At 38.3% G+C, this 20,662-nt stretch overlaps 3 protein-coding genes across 19 annotated transcripts in view; 1 reads left to right on the forward strand and 2 right to left on the reverse strand.

The window, feature by feature from the left end:
- LOC145788218 (uncharacterized) overlaps positions 1 to 20,662 on the forward strand; it is a 624,890-nt gene that overhangs the window by 34,582 nt on the left and 569,646 nt on the right. The gene's annotated exons all lie outside the window — the stretch shown is intronic.
- Positions 8,302 to 10,680, reverse strand: LOC145764995 (uncharacterized). 3 transcript variants are annotated; one of them, XM_082576720.1, is made up of 4 exons: positions 10,313 to 10,330; positions 10,053 to 10,103; positions 8,650 to 9,592; positions 8,302 to 8,524 (listed from the first exon to the last, which is right to left on the reverse strand). In XM_082576720.1, the coding sequence occupies exons 3-4, from the start codon at positions 8,927 to 8,929 to the stop codon at positions 8,406 to 8,408; spliced, it is 399 nt and encodes a 132-aa protein (XP_082432846.1). In that variant the 5' UTR covers positions 8,930 to 9,592; positions 10,053 to 10,103; positions 10,313 to 10,330; the 3' UTR covers positions 8,302 to 8,405. The 3 variants fall into 3 exon arrangements, with proteins under 3 accessions (XP_082432846.1, XP_082432845.1, XP_082432844.1); XM_082576719.1 differs by having other exon boundaries at positions 10,053 to 10,680; XM_082576718.1 differs by having other exon boundaries at positions 8,650 to 10,680.
- Positions 10,327 to 16,082, reverse strand: LOC145764804 (zinc finger SWIM domain-containing protein 3-like). The gene is made up of 7 exons (XM_082576481.1): positions 15,873 to 16,082; positions 15,029 to 15,143; positions 14,229 to 14,457; positions 11,603 to 12,970; positions 11,166 to 11,336; positions 10,862 to 11,014; positions 10,327 to 10,457 (listed from the first exon to the last, which is right to left on the reverse strand). Exons 1-7 carry the CDS (start codon positions 16,028 to 16,030, stop codon positions 10,327 to 10,329), a joined length of 2,325 nt encoding a protein of 774 aa, XP_082432607.1. The 5' UTR covers positions 16,031 to 16,082.

Below are 20,662 nucleotides of genomic sequence, written 5' to 3' on the forward strand. Positions count from 1 at the left end.
TTATGGTCAAGTCGACAATGCTGAACGCGAATTTCATCATTAAAATGAGCTCCTGTGTACCAAATTTGAGAAAAAGAGTTTTTAAAAAATTAAAAAAGTTGTATTGTTTTGTATATAACCAGAGTTAGTGTGCACTGTGCTAAATAAACGTGGTAAAGTCAGAAATAATAGCGACTGTGACTAAATCCAGTTGAGGCAAGACTCAGAAGTGTTGTTCTGAAGCTTTGCGCTTGTATTCACCAGTACAGACTCTCTTCCTCGACCAGCAAAATCCAGCCAACATCACACGGCTATCCTTGTATTTGTATCGCCTCGATATACTTGCAACATCTTGATGGAATCGTTCACCTGCATGAAAATGCTACGCTATTCTATGGTTTCCCAGAAAGTTATGCACCACCGCCTTTAGACTAATGTAGCCTACGCAGTTCTCCCAGTCCTATTCAGCAAGCTCTCTAACAACTCATCTTCCAATATTTTTTTAACATCTGGATCAGTAAAAACTCCAGCTGTAACTTTTGCATTAAGACAGAGCTGGGAATAGTGCCTTTAACTGATTAATTGCTGCCTCAGTTTGCAGGGAAACAACAAACTGTTTTATAAGGCCTAGCTTGATATGTAAGGGAGGCATAAGGATTCTTCTTGGATCAACAAGTAGAATGTTGGCCACATTGTGCTCTCCAGGGTTGTATGATGCCCTAGCTGGCCATTCCTGTTGTATGTAGTGGTATTGTCACGCCCAACTGTCCCATAGACCAGTGCTTCCCAACCTTTTTCAGTTCGCGACCCACTTTTAATGCAAGTTTTATTGTGCGACCCACAATGAAATATGACATCTTTATTATGGCATCTTTACTACTGGCGTACCTACTGAAATAGTTAATACCACACAACACATCTAATTGTTACGTATTTGTTACATTGTTGCATAATTGTTATGTAAGAATAATGCAATAATTTCCCGATCTAATAGAAAACAGGGTGCACAATTCATGAAAATGGAAAGTCAACAAATGAAGTGAAGATAAGAATAGCGATGGACAAGGCGCAGTACTGTTCAACACCAAACTGCGGCTTGTGAGATCCATAGTATCGCAGGTATTTTTTAGAAAATTTTAACTTTCAATAACATTTAGAAATGCTTCGCGACCCACCTGAAATAGTTTCGCGACCCACCAGTTGGGAAGCACTGCCATAGACATAAGAAACAACAGTACTTTATGTACCCCAATTGCATTCCCATCAGCATGTACCTGATGTTGAACATGCTGATGTACACTTCATGTACACCCTTTGAAGTTTCCACACAGGTACCATTGGAATGTATCATATTTGATGGCTTCCAAGATAGCTTTCATACTTTCTGTTGACTCATTCATTGTTGTAGATTATGCAACAGGGACTGATGGTTTTCTATTCCCATTATGCAGTAGTACTGCTTTGAGACTTTCCTTAGAAGAGTCGACAAAGAGTCGCCAGTCCTCTAGATCATGATGACCTTCCAGATCACCCATCAGTCCCACAACATCATTGCAAAATGTCAGCAGATCAATCACCTTGTTAGAAAAAAAGTCAATGAACTCCTTCCCTGATCGTTCACGAACACTCCGAACAGTGACAGCTTTATCTGTAAGTTTCCACTGTTGCAACCGTGAAGCAAGTAACTCTGTATGTCTCATTGACAACTCCAGTGCTCTGACCAAATTGTTGAACTCCGGTAATGAGATTTCATGGTGGTCGCATCGTGGTCTGGGTTCAAAGCAGTCAGACAAGGAAACATGAGAATCTGATGCTATGTTTGAGTCACTGTCACTGTGTTCAGTCACTGGATATACAGGAATGGATAAGTCAGGGTCATCAGCATAATGCTGCACACGTCGTATTGCAGTGGAAACATGAGGACACTCAATGGAAGCCCGATTTGCCTTATTCAATACTTGGGGCAGTTTGTTGAGGCAAAAGTAACAGTCAGATGCATGATTAAAGGGTTCACGCCACACCATGGGGACGGCAGACAAACTTCTCTTCTGTCCTACTTTCCTTGCAGCTAGCTTTGATGAATAATCTGCATAAACGCTGTGAGGAGCCCAGCTTCTAGGTCTTCATTGCAGGAAAAAATCATCATCACACAGTTAGAATGGCCCATATACACCGACATTACCTTGCATTTCAGCTTTACATAGTGCAGTGCATCAAACGAAAATTCATTTTTTTGCAAAAACTGTACACAGGAGCATCTTTTAATGGCCATATTCGTGATCAGCGACCCTAAATTAGCTAGAAACGGCGCTACTCTACCAAGTGATATTTTGGTGTACACACTGTGTTATAGTTAAGTAGCTAAATATTTTTTTAAACTTTGAGTACCCGGATAATATTCCGAATATCCGTTGCTCGGGATTGGCGACTAACTCTGGAAGTGACGTCATCAGAAACAAAGCGCCGTCTGCGTGTGATGACGCTACAATGGCAGCGATGGTTTGCTTATAGTTGATGACAAGAAGTCCAGACACAAACGAATCCACTACCAACCTCCACTATGGTATCATGCTCCACTGTCAACATCTTCACCTCTTCCGATGCATTGGTAACCGCTGCTATGGTCTCCTCCAGTGTCTTCTCGATCACCTTCTTCTTATTCTCGTTATCTGCGGAACGTTTCAATAAGAAGCTGCAAGGTTGTCTTGATAATACAGCGACTAGACGTGGAATCGAACCCACATCATGATGTTTATGAAATACAACATTGTACAATTATTGTTATCGTCACATGAAGTTACTTTCCTCAACATTTTGTTAGAAACGGAACTTATAGAGTTCAAAGAACCGAAGTACAAACTCGATATGAAATAATATCTTCATACTCAGAAATGCTCCTCCTCCTCCTCACCTTTAAAGCGTCTCCAGTGCTTGAAATTTGGATTCCTCTTCATCCAATTGATCTGATCAAAACATCAACTGATTAGTTCAAAGCTGGTAGTTCAAAGGTTTCTGGTTCAATGCCGGTCAAAAGCGACTGAGACGTTTTACAATCAAAAAAGTTGCAAATATTACATTGCGCTTCAACTTCCCTAACAAAAACGACGATTTGCTTGATCTGGAATGCTGCTGCAATAACAAAATATTGTCTTTATAATTTTTATTCCAAACAACGCAAGTTGAATTTGCAAGATTTCTGTGTGTCTGCTGGCCAAAATAACATATTGTGCAACAACACGCGCGGGCCATATAAAAACGTCTCTGTGGTCGAATTTGGCCAACGAGCCGGACTTTGGAAATCCCTGCCTAAGGGACTAGAATCTTGCGAAAATAGGGAACACTTGGTTCGATTTTCTTTCTCAACAACATCCCTTTTCTTTTTTGAAATCCTCTCCTTTTCTTGAATTGCCTTTAAAAAGTCATCACTCGTTCTTTCAAGTCTTTTCTCGTCCTTTCAAATCAATTCAGTTCAAATTAAATAATCAGCTTCTACCACAAACCCTGGTCTAGGATTTGTGTCTGAAATGTTCTATTCATTGTTTCATCTCTCGCCGCCCACTTGCTGTGACCACCAGTGACCGGTACAACCGGTGCGGGTTCCGAGCTGGTAGTTCAAAGGTTTCCGGTTCAATGCCGGCCAGAAGCGACTGAGACGTTTCACCTTCTTATTTTTCAATCTTTCACTAATCTTTCACTTTCTAAACTTTCCCGAACAAAAACGACGATTTGCTTGATCTGGAATGCTGCTGCAATGATAGTCTAATTAGATAAGTAGCGACGTCATCTGGTCATCTGTTGCTACAATAAGCTGCAGCTCCATTCGTTCGCGCTCTTTTTTCGATAGCGCACGAGTTCACGCTCTACTTTCGCGATGCCTTTCTCAACAAGGAATAGAAAGTTCGGACAAGTAAAAACTGACAGGAAAGAAAACTGAAAAGAAAAGCAACAACCGATGTCAACAGCGTCAATCGACGTCATCAACAACAGAATTAACGTTGAAAACTTGAGACAGAAATTAATATCAAAATGATGTTTGAACGTTCAGCTGCTATTGAACAAAGAAAACGCTTATGACGTAATAAATATATAATGTGGTTCAAAATATGACACCGACATTATTCAAGATCATTCATTAATGAACCAACATCATTCCGCAATAACAAACCATGTCTTTATCTCCTCCTCCATGTCCTCGATGTCGTACTGTAAATCTCTGTTCGTCTCCTGAAGATGTCGCAACTTCTTCAGATCGTCCTTGTACGTCGCCTCCAGCTCGGTGATTCGCGCTTCCATTGTCTTGTGCTGGAGGAACAATCGACAACATCAGCGCGGTGCAAATGGAGATTACAGGGGTCCCACTCAAGATGTTCCTATTTTTTTATGATTTTATGCCAAAAAAGTCAAAAATTTTATGATTTTTTATGAATTTTTTTGGTTATTTTATGATTTTTTTATGATTTTTCATCAAAATTTTATGATTTTTTTATGATTTTACATCAGAGCTCGATGTTTTGTTACATTTAATTTTTTTAAAGTATTTATTTTCACAGTTTAAAGATAAGAAGCGATTACGGAAAAACAATCAATGCAAGTCATTACGTAAAAGCAAACATAGGCTACGGTACAGGTTTTGAGTGGAAGTAGAAAACATAATATAGCCTACTGTAAGCTTGTTATACTTTACATTATTTAAATGTGGTTAAATTGTTTAGCTCAGTTCAGAGCAAGCTGCACTTTAAAAATCAAATCAACGCAACAACAGACTTGCAAAGACATTGGGAATAACCAGTACTTCTAGGTTCTGCGGAAATCCAATTTATCATAATTCCTTTGGAACAGACCTGTTAATCAGTATTTGTTGTGGCTTGATCTTTCTTGCATGGCTCATATAAACCAACTTTTTAGTAACATAACTCAAATGATGTGAAAGGTAACTTGTAGCAACCACAAAAAAGTTTAGACAGTCTGATTTAAATTTCTTCTTGTCAACTTCACTGAGGACCGCAACATCACTGAGTAAAACTTTTGCTCATGTTCCAGCATCAATCAAGTTCAACGACTTCTGAAGTTCTTTGTTTGTGACATCAACCAAAAGATGTTCTGACTCTGTGGATGATACGTTCTTTTTTTTTTGATGAATTTACTAAGCAAAGCCGTGATCAGATGGCAACTTTCATGTAAACCAACTTTCTGGTAACATTACTCAAACGGTTAATGGGAAAGTTTACCTCATCATCATGCCGATTTAGTTCATCTTTCACCATCCTCAGTGAAACAATTGTGATTCCTTTAAGAGAACTTCTATGTGAATCAATCAAATGTGTATTAATGGAAAAACCTCTTTCAGGACTGGCATTTTTGTCTAATAATTTTTGTCTAATAATAGTCAATTCTCATGTAGGAAGACACTTTTGGTAGGGGTGTTACTGTTAAACCATATTTGATTTGTGCTTGAGTCCAGTAAGAAGATTGGGAATTGGTGTAGTATACTGTATTTGTTACTTTCAAGATCAGTCTTTTTGTAAAACTCATCTAGAATATCCTTAGATTGATACCGCAACCACTGCAGTCTTGCCTTATCATAAAGTTCTTCTCTTGAAACAGATACATCAATTGCAAAAGCACTTGCACGACACTTTTTATTGCAATTGGAGACTGTCCAATGGATTGACAGTAGAAGTTGTAGTTCCAACATCATTTCTTTTTTCTGGGTGCAAAAATTGTGCCTGCTTAAGAACAGATGAATGCAATAGCAAATGGTGTAAAAGGTAACTTGTAGCAACCACAAAAAAGTTTAGACAGTCTGATTTAAATTTTTTCTTGTCGGCTTCAGTAAGGACTGCAATATCACAGAGTAAAATTTTTGCTCATGTTCCAGCATCAATCAAGTTCAACAGCTTCTGAAGTTCTTTGTTTGTGACATCAAGCACAAGATGTTCTGACTCTGTGGATGATATGTTGTTTTTTTTTTGATAAATTTACTAAGCAAAGCTGTGATCAGATAGCACATTGCTGAGTAAAAAATGTGAATCAGTGGCTCTTCATATTGGAATAGGACTAAAAACCGTTCAAAGTCACCAGAAGCAAATGATACAAATGAAATATAAGCTTCAATCAAAGGATCCTTTAATGCTTCTTAAATCCTTTTGTATCTTTGGGTAGATGCAATGTTTGACTTGAAGTTTTTGCTAAGGCAAAAACTACAGGAAGTAATGTCAGAGGTCCCACTCAAGATTTAAGGCCATGAATTTCCGCCATGAATTTCGCCTGAGTAACACATTGCTTGCAAATGGCCTCAATAGTTTCCTTGCCTAGCCCTACGCTTTTTCCCAAAACATTGCTGTCAAATTATCCTTTCACCATTCTCCCACAATAACTGCAATGTCTTGAAATCTTGTCAGCGTCTACTTGTCTATGTCTAATGACGTTTAAAACATGCACTGAAAGTATCTAGTTACGCTCCTTTTCTCATTCCAGCTCCACAGGCAACACTGGACTTGATTACGCAACCACAAGTTATCCTAAATCAATGCATTCAACACAATCGTTACACAAATAATTATGCTGTTATCATGGTTGGAATTGTTACACATTACACTATATTAATTTTTTGGCTGTGGCTATTCTTACAACATATTGTAAAAATAGCCTCAGAGGCTATTCTTACAAGCACCACTCAAGCATTACGTTTGACATCAATATGCGCTCATGCGTGATCTGGAACTGGTATACAAGTCGCCACCCTGGTTAAAAAGGCGATGACGTCACACAGGAGGAATCCACCATAAAATGGTGGAAAAGTGGGGTGAAAATAGTCAACCATGACAAAAAAAAGCATGCAAGTGTCCGCTTTTACCTAATAGCTATGTAACACAGGCCCGAAAAACACCACATATCTCCTTAGAAAAGAGTTAAACTTGACCAAGTTTAACTATTTATCCGAAGAATACTTCTAAAGATACCAGCATTTAATCAATAATATATCTTTGTCGTTTCTGCTTCGATTTTTACAATTAAACCATTGCTGGAAAGCGCAAGCTATCGTTTATCCAAATGAAGGTCAGCCAGACTCTAAAAGTTAAAAATATTTCTTAGGTAAAGAGTTGAACTTGACCGACTTTAACCATTTATCCCAAAAATACTTGTAAAGATACCAGCATTTAATAAACGCTAATCTAAAGAACATATCTCTGTCTATTGACAAGCAAAAGTTGAGGTTGATAGCTTTTTCACAAAGCGAGCAACCGGGCTTCAAACACAAGCAAATAGCGCCCGATGACTCGTTGCATTTCCGAATCGAAGCAAGTATACAAGTCTCCCCGGTCTGCGATCATTATATGTCTTTATTAAATTAGTTGTAAGTTGCTTGTTTCTGCTTCGATTTTAACAATTGAACCATTGCTGGAAAGCACAAGCTATCGTCTATCCAAATTAAGGTCAGCCAGACTCTAAAAGTTAAAAATATTTCTTAGGTAAAGAGTTGAACTTGACCGACTTTAACCATTTATCCCACAAATATTTTTAAAGATAACAGCATTTAATAAACGCTAATCTAAACAACATATCTCTGTCTATTGACAAGCAAAAGTTGAGGTTGATAGCTTTTTCACAAAGCGAGCAACCGGGCTTCAAACACAAGCAAATAGCGCCAGATGACTCGTTGCATTTCCGAAAAGCTAGGCTATTTACAAAAAGTGAATACCGCACATGTTAAACAAAAACTGTACATATTTTGAGCACAGCACAGTAACTGTTAGGCCAGATCATCACCCATGTGTCCCTCCTCTCCTTGCCTAGATGAGACCTGCCATTTGTCCTCGCAACCCTTTTTGTTTCCCGACCAAACTGAGAAGTTTAGAGTTTCGTTATTTGTTGGATGCAAATAGACGCATGCTTACATTTTTGACCACCTTAAAACACTAAACCAGTTTCTGCTCGACATAGCCTACAGTGTTCAATTTTTGTCCCAGGAATCAACTCTTCAAGCAATACTTTCCCTACTTTGTGTGCACTAACATCCTAATTTATATGCCATTGTTAACAATTGCGATATTCGTGAATTCATTTGAGGCTTTGGGTACCGGAATTAATATACTTATTTGAACTAGCAAATTCAATCCACAACACTTTCCACTAGGCTGTTACTTAACACTAAGCACGCATATGCGCTGCGATTTGTGGCCGTGTTAGCAACTGAAAAAAAGCCTTGGTGTGAAGATCACAGAATTGTTCAAAATGTGAGCTCAGTAGCCTATTACTGTGCTTGCAACTGCATGGTGCTATCAACGTGCAAAACAACTCGGCTCCAGGTCCCCTGCGGTCACAGACACGCATATTATCCCTGAATAGGGGGGTATCGCGTTTGCCATTCGCTCATTGTCGCCTGGTTTGATTGCAAACAAGTCTGTTCTATGTAGTTGCTTTCCTCATTGCGTCCAGTATGTCAGCACAATTGCTTTATCATCGCGAACGCCATTGTCACTTTTCCTCATCCACCTTTCCCAGGCTTGTTCGCGATGAAAGGCACAGAGTAACACGTAGCAATCTGCGGAACAAGAAGTCGTGGGCACTGAGTGGTAAAGTACAGTAGCAACTTAACAGTGACGACACAAATGCATGAGCAATGGAGACAGCACACAAGCAACGAAAATGTTAATGCAATTCACTAACTTGAAAAAACGCTTTCGATGGCCTTGATTTCCGCCTCACATTTATCGGTCATGAAAAACGAAGGGTTCCAGTTTTCTGACCACCCTTTTACAACAGAAAGTGCTTCTGCTATGTCCGAAGCTTGTTCATTTTGGATAATAAACGTAGCAACAACCTGGTAACCAACATTCGTTCTGACGCAAAGAAAAAATAGAGGAAGGGAATACTTGGACGTCTTGTAAGTTGCATCCAAGAGGCAAATGCCTTGGCCGCAACGATGCAACAATCGTATTATCTTCATCTAAGATGAGTTACAATCAACTAAATTTTCATCTTATGATAGTAGCCTACAGAAATAATATACGGTACTGTACGTAACATTGAAAACCACCAAGCCTACTACGTGAATATGGTAAAAAATAAATTGTCTCAAAAAGATTGGTTGTGACCCAAACCCTGCCTTTGGTTACCGCTGGACATGTCACTTGGTCCAATCAATAACACCACATAGGCGTATGGATTTGGCACACTAGATGGAAAAAATACAAAAGAGGTCAGTGAAGTAGGCTAGGCTACTTTGAATCAACAAAGCTTTTACACCTGAAAACTGAGTGTCTTTAAGAAACGAGATGAAAAGTTGATGAAACAGAACACATTTACATATGTTTATAGCATTTTTTGCAGTTAGTAAACCGTTTCCTCTTTTATGATGCCTAACCTCCACTTTGGTGAAAACACTGTGCTTTGCAGAAACCTTTTCAGAATCTTTGTCAACAAAGAAAAGGCTTATTATTGTAGTATGAATATCAACACTTAGTACACTAGTGAATTACAATGACAGGATGTTAAAAATCAACATTAACATGGCACCGTATGCTCGTTTCTGAACAACAACAAGCTTCGTTCCTGCTTTTGCTTCGTACTCTTCAATGGATCTCATGGCATCTTCAACTGAAGCCAACCACTTTCAACAATAAACAATTGATTTTTTACTGTTATAAACTTATGGATCTTCATCACCCATTTTTTGCCATAAGAAATCAAAGCATTTATGCCATAGCCTAAGATTACAGTGAAGAAATGTAAATACTACACACATGCAACAAATCTGGATTTAGCGAGTATAAGGTAGCTGATAGTTTGAAGCTCCAGTTTTTCTTCTTTCCTTCTACTATAAGTACTTCACCACATTTAGGTTTGTTTTATTCTGATGACAGCTCCTGATGAGTCAGTCAAAAAAAAAACTGCAGCTTCGAGCTACCTTTTACTTGCTATTTTCAAGTTCTGTACCACCATTTGCTATGAAAGAGTTCAACATACGTATACTAATTGTGTTAAGTTGGAAACAGTAAAATAGTTGAATATTGATGAACTGTTGAAGGTCTTGTTGGACCGTAGTATATTGCAGCAACTACATTACAAACCTGTACTAGTCCATGACTTTCAGCCAACTCTCCCAAAGAATGTTAAATGTCCTAAATGCATCAGAACTTTTAATGCCAGGATTGGACTCATTAGTCATTCAAGAACACATCGTTAGCGTTTTATGTGAGGACCATTGAAGAAACGATTTTTATCAAATGTTACAAGTTTCAAGCATAACGCGTCAAGGCCAATAAGTCTTTTCGTAGTTCACGGTTTACATAACCTTGGTTTAATTGACAAAGCGAGATTGCAGTATCACCTGAACATTCAATGTCACTTCTCCATAAGGTTGCATTTCCTGCAGAACCAAGACTTCGTTTTTGGCGGCATTGTTCTACCAAGACATCTCAGATGGTGCCAATCCAGACACGAGTCGCACATGATGCTGTCGCCTGCATCAAGATCTAAATAACAGGAGATGCACAACCAGCGGCCTTTATTTCGCAAAGTGGTCAGTAGGTTCTCCATCAACGTCCAACCGTCAAAAGAAAAATGTCTTCGCACAGAAGCAATGGCAATGTTTTCATCTAAACACTTCATTGGAATTCTTTCGGGCAACGTTTCAATTTCATTTTCTTCGATCAGTCGATCGCTGAATGGACGCAAGACCTCTTCTACTACCTCAGAATCGACAAACCAACTGAGTATTGCTGAAAAATATGACCATGGGTGACTTTGTTTGATGTAGCCTACGTACGCTTTGACGTAGCCTATCGGCTAGGCAGACCCACAGAAGTCAAAGTGTAGTTTTTTAAACTAACGTAGGCTATAACAAAAATGAAGTCACACAAACATAAATGCAACAAACCTGCTTCTTTCTGAAAAGACAACTTCAGTCTGAATGGAATTGGTCCGCTCTTTTTTTGTCTCTTGCGTGGTAACCCAATGACTGTCAATCCAGCTCCTTTTGGCCTGCCACGTTTCATCATCTTCGGTGGAAATTTAATTGATCCTGCATCATCTGTTAATAAACACGAGAATCGAATATAGGCTACAACGTAGAAAACATCACTATTTCAACGTTTTTATTAAAAAATTAATAAACATAATGCATTATGCAATGCAAGAAAAAACAACTAATCAGAAATGAATGTTTCAGAAACAGCACATACTTGTAAAAGACTGAATAGAACTGGACGGTGTCTGCATCATAATCGCACTGGTATCAACGGTCGACAAGACGTCACCGGGTGTGTGCTGTAAAGTACTGTTTGAGACCGTAGGAAATACAATTCCAGGATCATTGCTGGAAGATGTTGCAGCAGCACTTCCAGTATCAGTGCCTGAAAAGGATCATGCAGTTGTTCACAAAAGCAGAATTACTGAGCATCTGCAACCTTGTATAATCGTAAATTAGTGCGCAACTGCGCATGCAGTACATATTAGCCCACATATTGGATAGCTCAACGCCATAAAAATCATTGCTCAAAAAAAAATTGACTGCAAAATCACGACGCAAGTTGCAGTAACTAACCCATATCTCTTCAGATATTTGAAAAAGTAGGCTAGTTTTTCTGATTTAGTAAATAGTGCTAGCATATAGGCCTACCTTTCTGAGTTTGACCCAAAAAGTTCACAACTTGGAATTTCTTTCCTTCCTGCAAGAACTCTGCAATTTGTCGTAAATTATCCAGGTTGTATTGGAATTCATCCATTCCTTGTTCAGATATCATTAACGCAATCTTCTGGGAAATATCTTGAACACGGCGATACTTTTGCTGTTCTGATAAAACACATCTTCTTTGAGGCTTGTTAAGAATCTCAACAGCTGGTAATGTGGATGCAGGACCGTTGTCCAGTGAGTTTCTTGTCAGGCGATGGGATTTAAGAAAATATTGCATTGTCCACCGTTCTGAACAAAGATTGGGATTGTACTCTGACATATGGAGCTGCCTTCTAACTGCCAAGACATGCCTACAAGGTAGCAGCATTGATGATGTGAATCCACAAGGACATGCTGTTGTTGTGACTGCCAATTCCCCATGGACACGAGATTTTACTATGGCAGAATCATTCAAAATCTCTGACATGACAACCTTTTCCGCTAACTTGAATTGTTGTTGCACATGAATATATGCAAATGGTGTCAGTAGCTGTTGGTATTGTCTCTCCGCCACACTTGAAATCGCATCAATTGGAACCTTAAGGAAAGCATTTGACGCTTTGTGGTCACGTTCGGTGGAAAGAGATTGGATACATGCCATCAGATCTTTAAAAAACATGGTCATTCCTGAGTATCTTGTTATGACACTTTTCAACTTTCCATTGATGGATTCCAGTCGATTATTAGTTCTGTTCAAAAAATTAGCTTTCAAGTTGCTCAGTCCATCCACCCATTGATGTCGAATAGCATGCCAGTTATCGTTATAATATGTTGTGACAGCAATTGGGACTGTGTCAACGAATTGGTTATACAGTAAATTATAAGCTGACTCATTTTTGGCATTTGCCAGTTTTCCTAAAATTTCCAGTGATACCTGCCTTTGGGCTGAAGAAATGCCTAATTTTTCCATGGAAACTTCTCTACGAAAAGTGCGAAGGGTATGAAAATAGCAAATTAAAATTTCTGCAGTAGGCAGCATTTTCATCATGGCATCCCGCTCTGTCATGTCTTTGTCAGCCATTACAACCTCCACTTTATCCCAAGCTGGATTGTGGAGTTTAAACTGAGTTAACAGCTTGCTGATGGTCAGTTTGTCTTCAGTGGCTACAAGCCACAGACACACAATTTCACTCTGACCTAAGCCATCAACATTCAGCATCACATATAATGGCATTCTCAAGTCATTAAGTTTGTAGGTTGCATCAATCAGCAGCATTTCGGGATATGCCGCAAAGGTTTCCCGCATGTCTTTCGTTTGAAAGTATATCGCCTGCAATTGTTTGTCATCATCTGCAAACACATCTACTGCAGCACCTAAAATGAAAATAAACTGAGGATTAGTATACCCTACAAAGCAAGAATCTTGACAATCCTGGGCCAGACTAAAATAGCGCAAAACAATTAGGCCTATTAGGCACTCCATCAGATTTAAAAGCAAAAACATCAACTTTTAGTGAAATTTGTTTTCTATTCTATGTTATTTTAATTATTGGCCAGAGGAAGGATGTTTAGGCCTTTGGTAATATTTACATCATATAATCAATGTTCCAACTGAGCGGTTGTATACCACTCTCACCCCATTCTCTAAAAGATGCCACATTGCAATGCTTAGGGTCCGTTAAAAGGATCCATTAGGAGTAAACTTTTACGTAGATTTCAAATTTAGCAATGTTTTCTATTTCTATCCACTCAAAGTAGAATTGTTTCAAGATATTGAAGACCTTTGATTGAATTCCTTGATCCCGCTTTCAATCTTACAATCCCCATAGCGCCTTATGTTGCAACAAAAATCTTTGGAGCATGAGTTTGGGAAAGTAGAATGAATTCTTGTGAAGAAAATGAAGCAAAAAATACTCTCAATTGACCCTTTATAGCTCAATGTTGCAAATTTTCCACACGTTGTAGGGTACTGCTAATGTTCTGTGTTGGTTATACTAGACAAACGTTTTCTGAATAGAAAAACGTCTGAAAATTAGATATTTTTCTTGTGTAGCCTACTATGATGTGCGTACTGGTAATCCGCAGTTTGCTGCAGTAGACGGAGTCTATTGACCGGTAAACCAGGCGGTCAACACTTTAAATTGAACTGGCAATGGTGAGATTGAACCCACGTCATCGAAATAATTCATCTGCAGTCTAAACCATTACGGCAAGAGGTCAATCGCGAATTGCTTAATTGACAATATATCTGAAATGGTTCAAGAAGAATGCTCACAATATCATGTGACACTCAATCTGCAGCAGCGACCTGTAGATTGCAAATACGCCTACGGTGTTGACCAATGTTACAGGCAACCTGGTAGCCTATTCTTGCATTGCTGCAGTACTACAATGATGCAAAAAATTAGATTTTTCCAAGGTCATGACCCTGACCACAGCTTGCACACACACATCCGGCTCTAGGCCGGAGTCACATCACCTCCAGTACGGAGCCAGAATTTGACCGGAACCGGAGCTCATTCTATCACTACTTATCATACTGCACATAGAAATTAGAAAGTCATCTCTACTATTTAGCATGAACATATCTTGTACTGTATAACAGACAAAAAAGTTTTGTCTGTCGACTAACCTTTTTCTTTGTTCATTTCATTAATAAGTTCATCATAGGTGTTTTCATACAAAGGTCTCTGTTTTGCGGCAATATTATGCAGATCTTTAAGAATAACTGTTTTTCCTGTAGAAGCTGCAATGTGCTTTTGTACCAACTTTTTATTTGCTTTGGTGGCAAGCATTTCTCCGATCACACTGCTTTCTGTTTCATTTAATCTTCGTTGTTTAGGCATCAAATTAAATGCATTCTGAAAAATAATTTATATGCACATAATCAAGAAAACGACATATCTTTTGACAGGTGTCCAACCCACAGAGATGGGCAAGATCACCAGGTTTGGTGAATCGGCGGCTTGAATATGACCAGTTTCGCACAAACTGGTCATATTCAGCATGTGCGTAGTCATGCGCGCAAAGTGAAATGACCACTTTACCGTGTCTTACGATGAAGTCAAGATCAGAAAAACTGTCTTGCAACATTCTTAACGTGTTTTAGTACAGTAGCAAACAATATTTGAACTTCAAGTGTCATAATCAAAATGCAATTATACACGAAAAGTAATTTTTTGGATAGAGGGGGTTTTGGACGGAAATTTCAATTTTTTTTACTAGTGGTCTTAGAATGTACTGTTGTATCCTAAAACCTGGGTTAAAATTGAATTTGAAAAAAAAGCCGATTAACCCCCCCCCCCCCCCCTAATGTTATTGCTCTTTTTTATCCTTCACATAATTTCTGATGAAAGCCTCCTTATCATATACAGGGCTAGTGTGACCATAGCTCAAAGGCTATGACTACTACAAAGGGTTATTTCCACTTACTTCATTGAAATCATGATTATGATCATTGACATTACTAATCTCAGTGATGCATAGCGCTTTTCCATCTGACGTTGCATTTACTTTGATTCCAAATGGACAACCTTTGATAAAAGTACTGAAAAACAACAAAGATGAGGTGACATAGGCCGTGTTGAATCACCCATAAGTACACCTGAATTAGCCATAACTCACGTTAAAGTAGCCATACAGCAAGTCATGTCAAATTGCCCATAAGTTGCATCCAATTACCGATAAGCCCACCTGAATTACCCATAAAGTCACGTTGAATTAACACAAGTTCAGCCGAGCATTCTCATAAATCTAGTCGATTTACCCATAAGTGACGTCAAATTGCCAAAAAGCTGCGTTGAAGTACCCATAAGGCATGTCTTTATGGATAATTTCATGAGACTTACGGGTAATTCGACGAATTGTGCTGATGAGCAATTCGACGTAACATATGGGTAAATTGACAAAACTAATGGGTAACTCAATGCAACTTAGGAATAATTCTGGGCATGACAATTCAATGGAAATTACAATAGACAGCATGCGGGAATGGTTCAGCAGAATATATGCATTTTGCTAAGTTCTAAGCATTCATAAGGAATGTAGGCAATTTGCACTTATGCAAAACTCAATCTATTAGCAAAACTTATTACAATAGACAGCATGCGGGAATGGTTCAGCAGAATATATGCATTTTGCTAAGTTCTTAGCATTCATAAGGAATGTAGGCAATTTGCACTTATGCAAAACTCAATCTATTAGCAAAACTTATGCATATAGGCTACATGAGTAGCTCAACCTATGGGCACCCAAGGACAAAACCATCATTACTTACCTTTGATTTGGTCTTTTTCCTTGACTACATGATTTGGGTGTTCTTCCTCCATGCACACAAGCATACTGTATTGTATTGACAAAGTTTTCTTTTTCCCATTGTTTAATAGCCGAAGAAAGTGTCTCAAAACTGTAATATAATGCTCCCTTCGTAATCATGATGACGATGGATTCATTGACGTGTAGTTTCGATCAGCAAAATCAGCAACTACCGCGGTTCACTCTACGATCAAGTGTGCAGCACAAGCCAATACGCATGCGCGCGAAATTACGTATGAGCGTCGTCGGATGAAACGCCTGAGCGCATTAAGGTCTTGCTCGAGTAAACAACGTCTTGCTTGAGTGGTGCTTGTAAGAATAGCTTCAGAGGCTAGTTTTACAATATGTTGTAAGAATAGCCACTTCGTAATTTTTTTGATTTTTACATGTTCAGTTCTCCATTACAACTAAATTTTATGATTTTTTATGATTGTGTCTATATTTTATGCTATTTTATGATTTTTTCCAAATCAAGCAAAATTTTATGATTTTTTATGATTTTATGCCGAGTGGGACCCCTGCTTGCAGAGTAATCATTTCACATCCAACATAAGTGCCATTATCACAGATAAAAACTGATAAACTCAATTTCAAAAAATGTACGATAATAAACTTGACAATTGCTCACTTTCTTCACAACTTTCTTGACAGCTCACTTTGTTAGTATATACTGCTTAATAACATTAAACTCAAACCAAGCAATTTATTGCTTTAGCTTGTCTTCTAAAACTTAATAGCCTATATTCATAAAAAACAAGTATATAAGTATGAACTTTGGTTCACATAAAGTTATTGCAATTCTGTACGCTACCGTACTTTACAATCTAAGTTTACGACTGTTGCACTTTCTGGTATGCCAGTTCAGTACTGGGGCCACAAAAATTCGGTGCTGGAGAATTTAATGCTGAGAATTTGTTGCCGAGGAAAATGTTTTGTCATATTTACACCAGAAAAAAATAAATTAAAATAGTTCATATAATGAACATTGAACATTCAACAGGTAGCCTACAGGTAATGAACACTCCAAATAGAAAACAAGTACTGAGTAAACTTGATCAAGACTCGATAGCCTGGCTAGCCAACACCTGCCCTGAAGTAAAGCTTGAATGAAGCCCTTCTCAAATGAAACAATTTCAATTTTAGTTTCTCTTAATTTTACAAGTGTCTACTTGCAGAGCAATCATTTCACATCCAACAGTACAATAGTACTGTTATCACAGTTAAGAACACTGATGGATGGAAGATGACAACTACCGGTATCAAACAAATTTCTGAAAAAAAGCACCATTATTCTGTCTTGATTTGCACCTACTAGCATTTAACACAGAAAGCAATTGTCTTGGCATTGTCTGCTTTTATTGTTTGTTTTAGAATGTAATGCAAGAGTAATAATAAAGGTTGTAATCCCATAATGACAGCATTAAAACGTAATGTATTTGTGCTACTTTGTAGGGCAATTGCAAAAAGTCAAAATCACTGTAACTTAAAAAGTTGACTTGATGGAGAAAAACTCATTGCATTTTCGGAGTCTGCTCCCCAAAGTTAGTCTAAATCAGTTCAAAAACTGCCGGCACCAAAAATTGTGTCCAACCGGCCAGTGTAATAACACTCAACAAGCCAAGCAATGTAGATCTTTAAAAAAGCACTTTTCAAACTAAAATTTCACTAGGAGTAGGAAGAAATATTACCCAAGTGGGATTTTAAATTGTTTTTTAATTTTCTTAGGAAAATTAAAAAAAAAAACATAGGCCTATTGTCGGAAAGCTTTCAGCTTGATACCTATGACTAATATAATTGAAAATTTGAAAATGCACAGAAAACATGACCAAAAATGGATCACCCTGGCACAGAAATTATTCAAAAACAATACAATATCAAAAATAAAAGGCAGTGGCTATTTGACCGGCGCCGGTCTTTGAATCTGAAACACTATTTGACCGGTCATGACGTCACTCTATAGGCACTTCTTTCTTTTTCTCTTTCAAAGCAAAAGACGAGAAGAGTGCGTATATAACTTGTAAACTTGACGATTATCTTCAACTGATTGGATGGCGCGTGGATTACGTCTCTGGTTGGTGTCCCAGAGGGTATGAGTTCGATACTTCGCGGAAGCGTTTTTTTTTTAATTTTTAACTAAATTTTGACCCGAAGTGACTCAATCGTTAGGCTGCTGCATTTTTGTGGTCAATTTTTATTTTCGGAAGCCTACAGCCCAATTTTTTATGTCTTTTCAACTATGAGTAATAAAGTCAGAGTTTTTTAATTTTCTTGAATTTGAGAATTTCTCTGGATAATTTTCCGATCGTCATAAGAGGATGTGACCGTGTTTTCCGATCACGGAAAACATCGTGTTCGGAAAACATCGTTTTTCCGAACGACGCATTACATTTTTGCGTCGTTCGGCAAACAGGGTCACATCCTCTTATGACGAACGGAAAATTATCCAGAGAAATTCTCAAATTCAAGAAAATTAAAAAACTCTGACTTTATTACTCATAGTTGAAAAGACATAAAAAATTGGGCTGTAGGCTTCCGAAAATAAAAATTGACTACAAAAATGCAGCAACCTAACGATTGAGTCACTTCGGGTCAAAATTTAATTAAAAATTAAAAAAAAAAACGCTTCCGCGAAGTATCGAACTCATACCCTCTGGTACACCAACCAGAGACGTAACCCACGCGTCATCCAATCAGTTGAAGATAATCGTCAAGTTCACAACTTATATACGCACTCTTCTCGTCTTTTGCTTTGAAAGAGAAAAAGAAAGAAGTGCCTATAGAGTGACGTCATGACCGGTCAAATAGTGTTTCAGATTCAAAGACCGGCGCCGGTCAAATAGCCACTGCCAAAATAAAACCAGTTACTGTATATCTGCTTGATCTTGTTTATCCAAGACAGCAATCAGCTGTTAGCTTTGCACACACAAACTCGATGATGCATGACATGATATAATGACGTAATAGGAAAGATCACAAAAAGTTGTCTCTGACTTTTTACACGATTACAAAGACACTACAAACAGGCTACTACAAAGACAGGCGTGGGTGTGCCTTAAATCAACCATCTCCGTACAGGCGTCAGGCTTTTCCGCTCAACCATGCGCCAATGGTGAACGTCTTGTTCTTCTACTTGTGAATGAGATGTTGAGGAACCGACCCCAGGCCACATCATCAACGATTGCACTATCTTCCAACCACCCAATGAAGTGGAAGCAGTGGCGTAGGAGCAGGGCCCACAAGAGGGGGGGACAACCGGTGCATTGCACCGGGGCCCGGTGAGCTCAGGGGGGCCCGACAACATGTCTGAATTCACGCGCTAAAAATTTCAACAACTTTGCATAAAATATTGTTTTTATATTTGTTCCGTGTTTCGATTGGGCCCCCTCATGGGTGTGCCCTTATTTAAAACTACAGAATTTTCAATTATTTCAGCTTAGGAGGGCCCAACAAAATGTTTAAATTTGCATCGGTTTAAATTGTGCAAAGGTTGATTTTTCATAAAATATTGTTTTTTATATTACAGTAGTTTCGTGTTTCGATTGGGCCCCCTCTGGAGTATGCCCTTTTTTAAAAATACATAATTTTTAATTTTTTTAGTTCAAGGGGGCCCGTCAAAATGTTTAAATTTGCGTGCTGAAGTCAATTTTGTATAAAATATTGTTTTTTATATTAGTTTTGTATTTCGATTGGCCCATCATGGGCATTCCTTTTTAAAAAACCACAGCATTTTCAATTTTTTTAGTTCAGGGGGGCCCGACAAAATGTTTATATTTTAGCGCTAAGGTCTTGTTGATTTGGCCAGGCTAACCATCGAATCAAAACTAGCCAAAACAATTGATTTTGACACATCAGGAATTTTTCTGGTAGAAAGGCTAGAAAAGCTCCTCTAAAAAATATAGGCTTATTGTGAATAGGCTTGTTTCAGAGAGTAGATTTTATGTTATATTTCAGTGTGTGCAGGCCTTGAATTTGCAGTTTTTGTGGAGGTCCAACTGAACTGCCTCCTTCGGCTTGTTAAAAATGCAACACCAAGTCAAATTAAATCATTTGCAGATTTTTATTGTCTATTGTAAACACTTCAAGGCTACTACTGGTAAACAAGCAGTGCTAATGAGCAGGTCAGCACCATCTGCCAGAGAGATACCCTGAGACAACTTCCAAAATGTACGGTACTGTATAACTGTACATTCTTACTCTACAATTAACAATAGTTAGATCAGATGTGCATGTGCAGTCACTGCTTTGTAATCCTGTTGGAAGTCTAGGTGTAATCATGACAGAGACTAGCGAACATGTCCACCGGCAAGGCCTGCAATCCCTGCATAGTTGAATGTGGTGGAAATGTCTGTCAAGGATTTGGAGGGCTGTATGTGTGTTTTATTGTGAATATTTCAGTGTTTGTGTTTAATGCAAATATTGCAGTGTGAGTGAATATTTCAGTTTATTTCAATGTTTTCATTTCAGTGTTAGTCTGGGTGCTTTAATGTGAATATTTGGGTGTGTATGTTTTAATCAGCAGTTGATTGATCAGGGTAGGTTACAGTAATTACACAGAAGGTATTCTATGCATGTTTCTGACAAATTGTCAGTTTATAACACTTAAGCAAGCAGTGACAGTTATGGGTATTGAAATATTGTTAGAGTTGCTGAGCAAGATGTTCTCACTGTCACTTTTTCAGTACGGTACAAAACTGTTCAAGTGTTTTTTTTGGTTACAAATTATCGAAGTAGCTATTTTTACCCACTTGTTGC

Source organism: Aplidium turbinatum, chromosome 2 (genome assembly GCF_918807975.1).
Source record: "Aplidium turbinatum chromosome 2, kaAplTurb1.1, whole genome shotgun sequence".
In the NCBI taxonomy this organism is placed as follows: Eukaryota; Metazoa; Chordata; class Ascidiacea; order Aplousobranchia; family Polyclinidae; genus Aplidium; species Aplidium turbinatum.